Consider the following 16,207-nt stretch of genomic DNA (forward strand, 5'->3'; position numbering starts at 1 on the left):
TGAACTTTCTATGATACTCATGGTTCACAGGTCAAGAGGGAAATACATTAATCAATGTTCCCTTATTGACAGAACAATAGATGGAAAGGTAAGAGGGAACTTTTGATTCGATTCTGAATCTCAGCCGAGAAGAGAAATTCATTTTCTACCCATACATCTAAAGCAAAATCTTTTCAGAGGCCCTTAAAATACAATTGTAGAACTCCAGTTTACTATTTTGCTTATGTGGATCCCCCAAAATCTTATATGGACCCCCAGAGGCCATACGGACCCTGGTTGACAACCACTGTTCTACCAGATGAGTGGTGCACGAAAATATTCATTCCTTTGAGGGACAAACAAGTCCCAGTTGTTGGTCATGAATGGCTTTTTCAAGGGGTTTTATAACTGGCCATATCCGGCCAAAATATTCTACCTGTTTTATGTTCAAACTGATAAGATGTGGCCGCTGCCATCTACCCAATAACTTCACTCTAAAAATAAGCAATCAGATCATCAAAATCTCAAAGCTAGATTAGATAAGGCCTGATTAGTTCAAAACAATATGATTAAATAAGCATTACATTTGACAGAATAATCTGAATGCTGAATGGGCTAAACAGTATTTATAACTTTACAGTGGCATAACAGATGTGAGTGCACTTTTTAGGAGTTAAAAGTTTGTGGGACTTGTGTTACGTGATGTATGTGATGAGACATAGCTAGAAGGATGGCCTTGGTCACACACCGAGTTGAAAATTATAATTGCTGTCATGCACAGTTAGCATAAGACTATAAGATTGATGGACTTACATAACCCAAAATTTAGCTCTTGCTTTACACACCTTACCTGAGTATTTGTTACTTTATGAGACATAAAAACAATGGAGACCAAGCAAAAACATTACCTACCATCAGTTGGAGGTTCACTGGATAAAGCTGTCCATGTCAGGAAGATGACGTATAGAGTTATAACGGAAGACTGCAGGATTCCGGCATTATGGTTTCCTAAAAGTAGAGATAGAAATCAATGACCAATGACTCAGCAAACTCCTTTTCTAACACTTTTTATCTGTTATCAGTTGGCAGGTCATCAACTAACATGCAGTCAAGCCATGTGTCACAGACAAACTTGCAGTCATTCCTTTGCCACTAACTCACTCATAGTTAACCTAGATGACATCAAACTTCAGTCTACTTGTTTATGAGCTCTCATACAGTCAACTAATAGGTCATCATTCAATATATTGTCAGTTTTTATATATATATATATATATATATATATATATATAAACATACATACATACGTATATATACATATCAGGCACGTGCCGTCAGTAATTACTCAGGGTAGGCAGTTAGTGACGTTTATGTAGTAAAACTCTGAGCACCTTTTCAAACTCCACCCATCTAATACGCGTGGACATATTTACAAAGTCAGAAAACAGCACAGCTCCTTCCATGACTTCGGGAAACACTTTTTCACGCTGAGAGTTGCTGAAGCATGGAACAAACTGCCGGCATCAGTTGTCGGAGCACTGCATCCTTCAAAACTTCCATGCTTCCTGAAATTCGCCAACACTACACTTGATTTTCTCCCCTCCATACACACACAAGCATGTATCTGACTCATACACTGTTCGCTTTCCAGACATTTTTACATTACTGCATATGCTTTATATGCACTTTCTGACAAGTTGTGGTGCACCTGAGCACTGTATACAATAATGTCATTATTATTTAAAACACACACAAAAAGAAAGCAAAACACGACTGAGTTGCAGGCAGAATTACTTCTTTATTTTCTTTATAGCACATAAAGAAAACGTGTGTGTGTGTGTGTATGTTTGTGTCTGTGTTTGTCCCCCAACATCACTTGACAACCGATGCTGATGTGTTTACGTCCCTGTAACTTAGCGGTTCGGCAAAAGAGACCGATAGAATAAGTACTATTCTTACAAAGAATAAATCCTGGGGTTGATTTGCTTGACTAAAGGCGGTGCTCCAGCAAGGCCACAGCCAAATGACTGAAACAAGTAAAAGAGTAATAAACTGAGAGCTTTTATATGGCTAAATTAAGTCAACACAATGCCTGATTTCTTCATAAATTCTAAAATAGTGTTTTAGTGCTGGATATTATTCTAAACTCATTTACTGACTAAGTAAGTATTATTAGATAAATAAAGTATACAAAAGAAAATTAGATGTAACAGAGAAAAGTTATATAAATTGTGATTCAAATGAATAAATATTTCTTAGTAACAAGTACAAATCCACCCAGAGAGAAGTCTTTCTGCTTCATGATTTAACATTTTACTTTTATAAATGAAATGTAAGCCTAATTGTTAAGCAGTGTTAATTCAATTCGTTCTACAATAACTGTCAGCCTTGTGTAATAACAAATACCACATAACCTTTTCGCTAGTCAATGTCACTGACTACGTAAAATTAGAATTGCCAGATCAATTTCATGAAAAATGTCACAAAATTTTCAAAATAGTAACGGATCATGTTAGAATGTAACCCAAAATAAAAATATTCTCTTTTACTTTTTTACTTGTTTCAGTCATTTGACTGTGGCCGTACTGGAGCACCGCCTTTAGTCAAGCAAATTGACCCCAGGACTTATTCTTTGTAAGCCTACTACTTATTCTATCGGACTACTAAGTTACGGGGACATAAACACACCAGAATTGGTTGTCTAGCGATGTTGGGGGGACAAACACAGACACACGAACATATGCACACATACATATATACATATACATATATACAATGGGCTTTTTTCAGTTTCCGTCTACCAAATCCACTCACAAGGCTTTAATCGGCCCGAGGCTATAGTAGAAGACACTTGCCCAAGGTGCCACGCAGGGGGACTGAACACAAATAAGCAAGCTACTTACCACACAGCCACTCCTGCACCTATTGTCAGCAAATTTTTAAAGATATCTTTTATCTTTTACTTTCTTCAGTCATTAAACTGTGGCCATGCTACAGCACAGCCTTGAAGGGTTTTAGTTGAACACATCAACACCAGGACTTATTTTTGAGTCTGGTACTTATTCTAATCAGTCACCTTTTATTGAACTGCTTAGTTATAGGGATGTTAACAAACCAACACTGGTTTTCAAGTGGTGAGTAAAAGGGAGACAAACAGGCACAAATACACATACATATATATATGACAGGCTTCTACACAGTTTCCATCGATCAAATTTACTCATAAAGGTGCTGTGCAGTGGTTGCAAAGCAAGCTTCTTAACCACACAGCCATACCTGTAAATCAGTTTTATTCTATTCATTCTTTTACTTGTTTCAGTCACTTGACTGCAGCCATGCTGGAGCACCGCCTTTAGTCGAACAAATCAACCCCAGGATTTATTCTTTGTAAGCCTAATACTTATTCTATTGGTCTCTTTTGCCGGACCGCTTAGTTACAGGGATGTAAATACACCAGCATCGGTTGTCAAGTGATAATAGGGGGACAAACACAGACATATACACACACAAATTTATACATATTCTTTCAGTTTCTGTCTACCAAATCCACTGACAAGGCTTTGGTCAGCTTGAGGTTATAGTAGAAGACACTTGCCCAAGGTACCACATAGTGGGATTGAACCCGGAACCATGTGGTTGGTAAGCAAGATACTTACCACACAGCCACTCCTGCTACTCTTTTACTTGTTTCAATCATTTGACTTTAGCCATGCTGGAGCACCGCCTTTAGTTGAGCAGGACTTATTCTTTGTAAGCCTAGTACTTATTCTACCGGCCTATTTTGCCGAACCGCTAAGTTACAGGGACGTAAACACACCAGCATCAAGGCTTTGGTTGGCCCGAGGCTATAGTAGAAGACACTTGCCCAAGGTGCCACGCAGTGGGACTGAACCCAGAACCAAGCTATTTACCACACAGCCACTCCTGCGCCTATATGCTAGTTAATAATCTAATACGATATTGGTTTTGAATTTTGATACAAGGTGAGACATTTCAGAGAAAGGACTAAATTGATTAGATCAACCTCACAGCTCAACTGGTACTTATTTTTATAGACCGTGAAAGGACGAAAGGCAAAGTTGACCTCGGCTTTGAACTCAGAACACAAAGATGGATGAAATGCTGCTAATCATTACGCTCAGTGTGCTAATGATTCTGCCAGCTTGCCAACCCAATTTAATATATTAAATATGATTCTAACTTTTAAAGTAGCAAGTCACCCAAATTGAAGAATGTACAGCATGCAGTCCTGAAAAGTCGCATAATCTGCAGCTTGCAATTCAATCTGGCAGCCCCACGTAAAACTACGACCATATATAGCAACATTATTTCCAATATGAGTCAAGCTTGCACATTCCACAACCAGCAGAGTTCTAAAATCACTGGTACACTACAATTGCTTTATAAAAAATATTTAAAGCCCGGTTTTTAGTGAAGTAACTCGAAGTCTATGCTTACTCTTTACTCTTTTGCTTGTTTCAGTCATTTGACTGTGGCCATGCTGGAGCTCCGCCTTTAGTCGAGCAAATCTACCCCAGGACTTATTCTTTGTAAGCCTAGTACTTATTCTATCGGTCTCTTTTTGCGGAACCGCTAAGTTAAAGGGACGTAAACACACCAGCATCGGTCGTCAAGCGATGTTGGGGGGACAAACACAGACACACAAACATATATACACATACATATATATATATACATATATACGACAGGCTTCTTTCAGTTTCTATCTACCAAATCCACTCACAAGGCATTGGTCGGCCCGGGGCTATAGCAGAAGACACTTGCCCAAGATGTCATGCAGTGGAACTGAACCCGGAACCATGTGGTTGGTAAGCAGGCTACTTACCACACAGCCACTCCTTACTATAAATATATTTTTAAAATTTGATTTCTGCAGCCAATGAGGAAGCAATGCAGCAGTTGTGGTTGTATAGTGAGTCCTGATCAAGCAAACTTTTAATTAAAGGTAACTATCTTGTCTTCCTTTTTCTTTCAGGTGTAGTGTACCTTGGACAACATTATCCAAATTCTTTCTTTCTTTTCTTTTTTTAAATTGTAAGGGGTGATTTGAAGGGGATTTGGCTGCTATTTCTAGCAGGTCAAGCTACTATATTGAAGCTCCCTAAGATAGCTAAAGTGTAGAGTACAGCAAACTGCTGTGGTTTGAACCAATGACACAGCCTCTATGTAATCATTTGACCTGCTAGAAATAACAGCCAAATTTCCCTCAAAACACTCAATGCTATCTTTAAAAATTGAAGGACACATTGACTAATGTAGTCCTACATAAACAATGTCTGAAAAAAATATACACAACAGTCATAGAAAATCTTCAACCTTAGCTGGTCTGTTATTCTTACAGGCACAAGTGTGGTTGTGTGGTGGAGATGCATGCTTCTCAACAATGTGGTCTTGGGTCTTCAGTTCCACTGCATGGCACCTTGAACAAGTGCATTCTATCAGGCCAGCCAAAGCCTTGATTGTGGATTTAGGAGGCAGAAACTGAGAGAAGCCCATCACACACACACACACATGATGGTGGGGTGCATGTGAATATGTGCGTTTGTGTCGTTGTGAGTGTGTTATGTTACCACCACTTGATAACCAGTGCTGGTTTGTTTATGTCCTTATAACTTAGCAGTTTGGTAAAAGAAACTGACAGAATAAGTTCCAGGCTTAAAAGTAAGTTCTGGAGCTGATTCATTTGGTTAAACTCTTCAATGTGGTGCTCTAGCATGGCTGCAGTCCAATGACTGAAACAAGTATAAGATGAAAGATATCTTTGCTTGATCAGGACAGACATGGAACTATACAACAGCAACAGCAACAACAAGGAGGTGCAATGGCCCAGTGGTTAGGGCAGTGGACTCGCAGTCGGAGGATCGTAGTTTTGATTCCCAGACCAGGCGTTGTGTGTGTTTATTGAACGAAAACACCTAAAGCTCCATGAGGCTCCGGCAGGGGGTGGTGGCAACCCCTGTTGTACTCTTTTGCCCCAACTTTCTCTCACTCTTTCTTCCTGTTTCTTGTCCCCGACTTCCTACGCAACCGCTGAGCCTGGATGCGCATTCATCCATCCGTCGATGCTCTCGGTGTCGGGAGTTGATCTGCTTTCTCTTCTGCGGCTCTTATGAATAGCAAAAGGACCACGTTTTGGACTTCTCCCACTAGCTCTGGGACAAAGACCGCTTCGCTCAACAAACAAACAAACAAACAGCAACAACTGTCTTCCCATTCTGGTACCACGTAAAATGCACCCAGTACACTCTGTAAAGTAGTTGACATAGAAACCATCTCAAAACAGACAATTGGAGCCTGGTGCAGCTCTCTAGCTTACCAGCTTATATCAAACCTTCCAACCCATGCCAGCATGGAAAACAGACATTAAATGATGATGAAGATGTCTAGTCAGAAGAAAAGCAATGTCCCTGAACTTCCTTCGGGGCTCTGAGACTGATGGAAGGAAGTGAGGAAAATATCCTCAGACCAGAGACCCAGTTGAAATTCTTGTAATAGAGTGGGATTCACTGAAAGATCCAAGGACCAATATGGTGATAAACTGAGTTTCGGTTTAGCTGTTATCTTTTACTTGTTTCAGTCATTGGACAACAGCCATGTTGGGGCACGGCTTTGAAGAGCCTAGAGAAAACAGTTCAACTCCAGGACTACTGTTTTAAAGTTTGGAGCTTATTCTATCAGTTACTTTTGCAGAAACCAAGTTACAAGAACATAAACAAAAAAAACACCCATCATCAAATGTAAATGGGAGGGGGATATACACAAAGACACACATATAATGGGTTTCCATCTAACAAATCCACTCACAAGGTATTGATTGACCTAGGGCTACAGGAGAAGACACTTGCCCAAGTGGGACTGAACCTGAAACCATGTGATCATAAAGTGAGTTTCTTGACTACAAAATCATACCAAATGATTATTCAGTGTGAAAAAATGTTTTGAAGAACATGAGTGATTAAAACTTACGTTTGGAAGAACAAAGGATGAGGGTGACAACATTGAGTAAAAGACAAAGACCGACATTGATGCTGATGAAGGCCTTGTTGATGTTACAACCATTGATACGAGTGTAGTTGTAAAACAACCACACTATACCACCAATGGCAACGAGGTAGAACAAAAGGCCACAAATGATTGTGCCTGAAAAAAGAAACAAGAAAAAAATATAGAATCAAAATAGCAATTGAAAAAAAAAAAATTATTTCTCAAGTTGTTCACTAATCATCAACCAATTAACAATACACTGCAGAACTCAAACCTGCTGTTGAATTATTTCTGTTTATGAAATGATATCAGTTATAAAAAAAAGTGGTAATTGTCTGCTGATGTTGATGATGATGATGAAGATGATTAGTCTTAAGTTGGTCTCTAAGAAGCAAAGATATAACCAAAGGTGTTGCAGCTATGGCCAGAATTTTTTTTTTTTTTCTATGCATATATTGTATGTATGAGACTATCTAATCGAAAGACTTCTTTAGTTTTAAGACAATGAGGTATGATTTGATAGAAATTTGGGTGCAATCTCTAGCATGTTCACTGACCACCTGAAGTGGTATTGTGATACCTTTTTAGCATAAAGGATAAAACAAAAGTGGACCTGTGCAGCAAAAAATACTAAATCTTTAATTTTACAAATTCACAATCCCCACCTTTCCTATTGTGGAACAAAAATAAAAGAAATCTGACAGCAAAAGGACCAAATGATAAGAAATATATGACATAAGATAGCAGGATAAGGATAGGAGGAAACAACAGTCCCTTGGGAACTAAGGAGATCCTGTTACATATAAAAAGACATCCCAATTAATATGGATAGGAGTAATCCCATAAAACTGTTTCATATTGGTAAAAATTTTCTATTTTAGGAAGGGAGAGTGTAACGTTACCGTTATTTAATCCTTTGACATTCAAATAACTCAGTCAAATGTCTGTTTATTCATAGTTTTGAATAAGTCATGCATTATCTCATAGCTTCAAGATTTCGATATGTTTGTTTGTTTTTAAAATGACATTATAAAATTGGTATAAAAGGCCAGATCTGACTAATTTGAATATAAAAAAAAGGTAGAATATTGTAGCCTGATAGGGCCAGTTTAAATGCTAATGGGTTAATGTGAATACTTGTGTGTCTCCATACTTACAATTGAAACTAAATGGTACAACTTGAAGTAGTCAGGTGACCATAGTAATAACATGTGGACAACTACACAGTATTCTGAACTGTAACTAAAGAAATGAGTTGAATTTAGCTTGGAAAGTAGCCACCAAATTTTTCATTCTCCTTATATAAGAATTGTGTATATTCCAATCCTTGCAGTTGTAGCAGTGAATATGAAGGTGAAACCAGCTGCCCATTAAAAGTAAAGCTAGAGAAACATTGTAAGGCTGTATTCTATTGAGAGACAGAAACACCGGAGATTGCTGATAATTTCTGAATGGAAAATTCACCAAACATCATGGAACAAAATCAGAATGATAGATAAGAAACAATGATGGAAAATAAAATCACAAAGAATCAGTAAATGTGCTCAGCTTTGATAACCTCTTCAGTAGGCCAAGCATAGAGGTAACCATTTTAGACAAGCCTTTAATTTAAAATGATATTAAACCTATGATTCTTACAAAAGTTAGTCTTAACCTTCTCGCATTCAGATTACTCTGTCAAATGTGACGCTTCTCAATTCACATTGTTTTCAATTAATCATGCATTATCTTGTAGCAACAAAATTTTGATGATGTGATTGCTTATTTTTAAAATGACATTGACAGGTAGGTGTGAGAAGCAGGATTTGGTTGGTTGAGCATTAAACACGTAGAATATTTTGGTTCAATATGGCCAGTTTAAAACTACTTATTTCTACAATCTGGTCGTTTTACAGGATAATAGAATAATGAATATAAGCATTAATTGTTAAATGCTGTCATGCATTTGGTGAGCATCAGTTCAGTCTCAGAGATCAGGTAATCTATATCTATATATAGAATGTGTGAATGAACTCACAATCAGGAGAATATTGTCAGTATGGACGATTTACCTCAGTGGATTTAATAAAGGGTTTGGCTTGAAATTTCAAGAACTAGGTACAATAGAAATGCTGAAGCATTGAGACAATAACAACCAAGAAGAGAACAATAATCTGAATATATTTGTGTATAACAAATCAATAGTCTAAAGTATAATCAACAAATTCAAATAAAGTGAAACTTGAGAGAAAACTTACCTGCAGCACCACATGTATTTATTTCTCCAGAAGGTTTATATGACCTGTAAAAATGGAAAAAGATGAGGTAGAAACCTAATGTAGAAAGTATTTAACTTTAGGAAGTGACTGAGTGAAGTTTAAAAAGGAAACACAGTAAATAAGTCATCAGAACAACACAACAAGTGATCACTAAATTTCAGTCTTTTGAAATAACAAAAATACCATGCACACAAGCAAGTATGTTGAATATATATATATATATATATCATCATCATCATCATTTAATGTCCGTTTTCCATGCTGGTTGGGTTGGATGGTTTGACATGGAGCTGGCCAGTCCAGGAGCTGTCCAGACTCCAATTGTCTGTTGTAGCATCTTCCTAGTGCCAACCACTTATCAGAGTGTACTGGATGCTTTTTACAAACCACTGGCACGTATATGTTTACGCAGCACCAGCACCTGTAAAGGACAAGCCTGTATGGATGGACGACAGTGATTTTACTTAGCTTGGTGTGTCTTCTTATATACTGCAAATTGCTACAATTACCAGTCCTTTGTCATTTCCTTGGTGAGGACCAGCATCTGAAGTTCGTTTCTCACCACTTTGCCCCACGTCTTTCTGGATCTACCCCTTTCAGGGGTTCCTTCCACAATTAGAGCTCGGCACTTCTTTATGCAGCTGTCCTCATACATACACATCACAACCAAACCAGTGTAGTTTTCTCTCTTGCACACATCTGATGCCTCTTGCAGTCAACAGATGGGATCTAGAGATGCTCAATATAGAAAACATGTAGAAGTGCTCAAATGATTTGAGCACTTCAAAGTCTTTAACAAGGACTATGTCCACACGGTAAAGAGTGGCTATAAGAAGGATCCAGGCGAGCTGATACAGAGAGAGTGGTGCAGATAAACATGACTAGACTTGGTATGTATCAATATACATACATATACCTCTAGTTTCTTCCCCTGGCATGAGATGGAATCTGTTTTCTGTACATCTTCAGTGTTTATAGCCCCTGTGCATCTGCCACACACAAAAATTGTCTTCCTGGTTAACCTTCCTTTGATATTGCTGCCCATTTTATGTGTCCATAACTTACACTGGGTACATCATATGAAGTTTCTACCCACACTTTTTCTACAGATCAAGCAGTGCCATCTACCTGACAGGGTTTGTGATTTGACAGCCTTCCTACTTACTAAGACTTTGGTTTTTGCTGAGATAACCTTAAAGCCCTTTGATTCTAGACCTTGCTTCCACACCCTAAACTTCGTCTCAAGTTCTGGCAGTGACTCGGCTATTAGAGCAAGGTCATCAGCATAGAGGAGCTCCCAGGGGCAGCCTGTCTTGAATACCTCTGTTATTGCCTGGAGGACTATAATGAACAAGAAAGGGCTGAGGATTGATCCTTGATGAACCCCTACTTCTACTTGGAATTTTTCACTATACTCATTGCCAACCCTCACTTTACTGACAGCATCCCTGTACAAGGCTTGTACAGCTCTTACCAACCACTCGTCTATCCCCAGTTTCCGCATTGACCACCAGATAAAGGATTGGGGGACTCTGTCAAAGGCTTTCTCCAAGTCAACAAAAGCCAAGTACAGGGGGTTATCTTTGGCTAGATATTTCTCCTGCAGTTGCCTTACCAGAAATATAGCATCAGTGGTGATTCTATCTGGCACAAAACCAAACTGCATCTCATCTAGACTGACTCTTTCCCTAATTAGTTGGGCTATGACCCTCTCCGTGACCTTCATTACCTGATCCAGCAATTTGATACCTCTGTAGTTATTTCTATCTAAAGCATCACCTTTACCCTTGTAGCAGTTGACTATGGTGCTGCTACACCAGTCATTGGGTATGATTCCTTCATGAACTACCTGATTTACGATGCGGGTGACAAGACCATAACCCACACCACCAGATATTTTAAGCATCTCAGCAGTGATTCCTGATGGGCCAGGTGCTTTCCCTGTCTTCATATCCTTAATCGCTTTAAGTACTAGGGTACTGTCAATTCGGGTAGCTGGTCCCTTGATTGGGTCAAGCTTTAGCAGACTCTCCTCCTCCCATTCATTCTCCGCATTCAGCAGTCTTTCATAATGGCATCTCCAAGCCTCTTTCTTTGCAAAATCATTAACTGCAAGGGCACCATCATCCATGTGGACACATTTCTCTCCTATGACATTACAGTTTTCTCTCACACACTGTTTTGCAATCTGAAATACTTCAGTTCGTTGGTCCTCATGTTGCTAAACATTGGCAAACTTCTTTTCTGCTACTCCCTTGGCTATATACACCTGTCTCCTAGCTTCCCTTTAGGCTATCTGATACATTCTCCTGCTGCCACCACTCTTCCAAGCCTGTTTCCTTGCTCTAATGGCCCTGTCTACAGTATTGTTCTACCACCATGTTACCCTAGGTCTGGAAGGGACTTTGCACCAGCCACAGATTTGGTCTGTGGCACTTAGCAAGCTGTCTCGCAGGAATTCCCAGCTATGTCACAAGACTGTAGCTCCTCCCTATTGTGAAATTTCTCAGTAAGGATATCCCTAAACCTCTGACCATGTGAAAGGTTCTTAAGCTTCCAAGTCCTTCTTTTCCAGATTGGTCTGCTTTTTGGCATCCTTCTGGCTTCGAGTCTAAAGTCACTAATAACTAGTCTATGCTGGGGGGTATAATCTTCACCAGGGAGGGTCTTTGTATTTAAGAGCAACCATGCATCCTGCTGGCTAGCAGAGTCACCCGATTGACACTTCAAGATGGTGCCCCAGCATGTCCATAGTCCAACGATTGAAAGAAGTATAAAAGATATTTACAGAAATCTAATCACACACAGAATAATAATGCAAAAATAATGAATAAATAAATAAAAACAACTACTTGTAACTTACCATTTTATATTCCAGGCATACGTAAAATCTACCAGGAATATAAGTTGAATCAAAATAAACAAGAATCCACCAGCAATGCCAACATACATCCAGTCTGAAAGATAAACATGAAATTATACATTTGTATGCGTATATGTGGATGTATATATATTATCATCATTTCAACATATACTTTTCTGTGTATGCATGCAGGGCCAGATTAAGACCCATTGAGGCCCTAAGTACTAAAAACATTTTGGTACCCTCAAGTATATGTAAATGGTTCAAAATGTAAACAAAAATAATTTGAAATGTAAACAATAATAAGCCATAAAATAAATTTTTATTTTTCAGGAAAATAATGTTTATTTTTGTATGATTCCATTTTAAATATATTTGAAAATTTTTCTCCTTTATTTTTTTTTAATTGCAAAGTGTTCGATGATCTCATTAAAATTAATCTTAGGTAACACATCTGCTTCTATACTTAGTAGAGATAAGGCATTATGAATGTTATTTTAGCAAGTTTAAAGTGATTTCTTTTGTGCCGTAAACCATTTTCATTTCTGTGGTGCCCCCGACCCTTGATGCCTGAAGCATGTGCATATTTTGTTTAATGGGTTAATCCAGCGCTGTTTGCATGGATCAGATAGAGTTTACTGACGCAGACTTTCTACAGTTAGATGTCAATTCTATTGTTAACTTGTACCAGTTTCCAAATAGGGTAATATTTCCTTATGGCCAGACATGTACCCACAAGATATTGGAAATGAATGACACTGCTTGTATGACAGTGACAACACTGCTGGCCACAATGCACTTCTAATTCTTTCTTGATTGCACCTTTATTTTCCTTCTTGGCCCAAATCATTTAACTCAGTTGTCTTTCCATCATCATGGAGGCCTTCAGCACGGCCTTTTCCAATCTTTTGGATACCACTTGGAAACTGCATGGATCCACCTGCTGTCTGTGCATCTTGCAATATGCCTAGCCTATTCCTTTATGTGCATACATGCATGTGTGGGGCTGCGTGCAAACTTTTATATGCATCTTAGAGCAATGTCAAATATATTAGTTAATACTTCAAATATTATCCATAAACATTTCCTGTTCATACTCATAGGAATGCCATACACCGACCATCATTTCTGATTTCACTGCAGAAATCAGATATATCCACTCAAAATTTCACTAACCTTAACTGCAGAAAGTAGTTTTATAATACCAATCTATCTTCTGTTGAGGAATGTCATTCTTGAAACTAATTTTTTATTGAGACATGTCAAGTTTAGTGAGATAATGTGACTTGTAGAAAATAGCACTTCTATTTTTGGTTGATATTTAACATTATTACAGGAATAACCATGAAATTTAATTTTGCAGTGAAAAGGTTAATATCTGTGCCACAAACCAGGTTTTTAAATAACTATTAGAAATAAGAGATAAAAAAATGGATATTTATAGTCAACTCACACAAATTAAACTCCCTTGGCAGCATAAAGGCCGTAGCACAGAAGAGACAAAGAATCACAAATTTGAAGAACCAGAATCTGTAAAGTAAAATTGTAATATTGCACAATTATCTTATTTTTTGATGAGCAAAGCCAATATAGTATATAGCATAAACATGCAGTGTAAACATTCAGATATTGTCATTATCTTTCCATGGAAGCCATCTACTCGCAATACCAGAGGGTGCACACTCTCCTACCCTGATGTAATCTCCAGGGATACAGGCATCCAGCAACAGGACCTCCGTAATGCCATGATGGACCGTGAAGTCTGGCGTAGCATGGTAAATTCCATTGTCTCGACCACGGTTGAACAATGATGATGATGATCTTTCCAAATCCTGCTGCTTTTCACATAGAATTTTTGATCCGCCAAAGTTGTTTTGATTTTTGTCAACCTAACATTTTTGGCTGTAAATTTTGGTTTAGAAAATTTGATTTGTATGCTAGAAAGAATATTATTGCATTTTTGTTAAAATGTCCTAAAAACACAACAAAAGGAATTATCAGGGATGCAACATTTAACATGCTAAGATCAGTGGCTCTCAACTGAGTTGCATGCAAGCAAAGCAGTAAACTGGAGATCCACATTTGCAATTTAAGGGCTTTCTTTAGATTTATTTAGTGCAAAAAACAGCTAGGTTTCTTTCTCTAATAAAGTTCTATATCGTTTCAGCTGATATACCCTCCAGCCTTCATCAGGTGTCTTGGAGAAATTTTGAACCTGGGTTCGCATTCCTAAGGTATTTTATGAATGTTATTATTATCATTATTATTATATTATTATTATTTAGGTAATTGCTTGGAATCGAACTTGGAATCTTGAGGTTAGTAGCCTGCCAAGCAATGACCTGAATAATAATAATATAATAATAATAACATAATAAAATACCTTAGGAATGAGAACCCAGGTTCAAAATTTCCCTAAGACACCTAATGAAGGGGTGGAGGGTATTTCAGCCAAAACGTTGTGTTAACAACAAACAAGATGAGGACAAATATCCGTCAAATATAAATAATGTAAATAATGGTCTTTCTCTAACATTTTAGATAGTTTAACATGTTTTTGACCACTGAAACATGTTCACTCAGAGATTACTATTGCAGACTATGCAAGTGAAGATGTGAAAATGGGAATTTTGAAAGAAGTATCTATAAAACTTGTTTTTAAACAAGAATAAAATAGTAATCAAAGCGGTCCAGAAATTTAAAAAAAATGGTTGAAAAACACTGTGCCAGATAATATTCATAATGTGGAAGCACTCCGTCGGTTACGACGACGAGGGTTCCGGTTGATCCGAATCAACGGAATAGCCTGCTCATGAAATTAACGTGTAAGTGGCTGAGCACTCCACAGACACGTGTACCCTTAACGTAGTTCTCGGGGATATTCAGCATGACACAGAGAGTGACAAGGCCAGCCCTTTGAAATACAGGTACAACAGAAACAGGAAGAAAGAGTGAGAGAAAGTTGTGGTGAAAGAGTACAGCAGGGATCACCACCATCCCCTGCCGGAGCCTCGTGGAGCTTTAGGTATTTTCACTCAATAAACACTCACAACGCCCGGTCTGGGAATCGAAACCGCGATTCTATGACCGCGAGTCCGCTGCCCTAACCACTGGGCCATTGCGCCTCCACAATATTCATAATAATTGTATGTGATATGTTTGATGTCACCAAATGTAAGTAGAAGTTACATGTAGAAAATCGAAAAGGCTGCATTTGGAGAAAAGTTGCAAAAGGATAACTGTTGCATAGTTGTTAAATTTCAAGATATTTGAAATAAACTGACAGAAGATGATTGATACTTATCATGGCTTTTATTTAACCATTATGAGGTTTATCAAAACTGTGACAAGTTGTAAACAGATTACAAATATTAGTCCATTAATAGAGAATTTATGATTGTTGTTGTAGAAGTCTTACAACTAAGTTATGTGAAGGAAAAAGAGAAACAAATGTTAACTCTCTGAAAGTTGCTGATGGAAAGAGACTGTCTTAAGGAGAGAGTAAGAGAGATGTTATTTCCTTACAATTGCTAGGTAAAGAAAGTAAAAGAGATAATCCAGTGCCCTACTCACTTGGCCCCTTTTCATTTCTGCACTGAACTACAAACTAATGGAATGATAGGCTGTATTATGTTTCATCTAGAAACACTTTCATATAATTTCAGTGCAACTGTTTTTAACCCAGGAAATGTAAGCCAAGTGCCAAATTATTTTGTAGCCAATCGTGTCACTTGGATTTGACTGAGTAGAATTAATATCTTCCAATTGAAATTACAATAAGAGGTCTCAATGAGCTGGTACTTGAGTGCAAGTTTATTTACATGACATGACATCAAGATATGAAGTAGAACTAGGTGTATAATCTGACACGTAATTCTGGCTCAGAAAACAGAGCATTAAGTACACAATCAAAAATATACAAGAGGTTTGAGCTGTTAGTTCAATACATTATCCATTTTGGCGGCGGTGGTCACCGTTGTTTAATGTCCGCTTTCCATGCTGGCATTGGTTGGATGGTTTGGCTCCAATCTGATCTGGCAAGGTTTCTACAGCTGGATGCCCCTCCTAATGCCAACCACTCCAAGAGTGTAGTGGGTACCTT

At 38.1% G+C, this 16,207-nt stretch overlaps 1 protein-coding gene across 1 annotated transcript in view; it reads right to left on the reverse strand.

The window, feature by feature from the left end:
* The window catches only part of LOC115215161 (serine incorporator 5-like), a 42,174-nt gene that overhangs the window by 12,777 nt on the left and 13,190 nt on the right, over window positions 1-16,207 (reverse strand). The window contains 5 exon segments of the mRNA XM_036505175.1: window positions 892-987; window positions 6,967-7,140; window positions 9,222-9,265; window positions 12,106-12,199; window positions 13,559-13,635. Of these exon segments, the coding sequence (XP_036361068.1) occupies window positions 892-987; window positions 6,967-7,140; window positions 9,222-9,265; window positions 12,106-12,199; window positions 13,559-13,635 (485 nt within the window).

Source organism: Octopus sinensis, linkage group LG8 (assembly GCF_006345805.1).
Source record: "Octopus sinensis linkage group LG8, ASM634580v1, whole genome shotgun sequence".
Taxonomy (NCBI): Eukaryota; Metazoa; Mollusca; class Cephalopoda; order Octopoda; family Octopodidae; genus Octopus; species Octopus sinensis.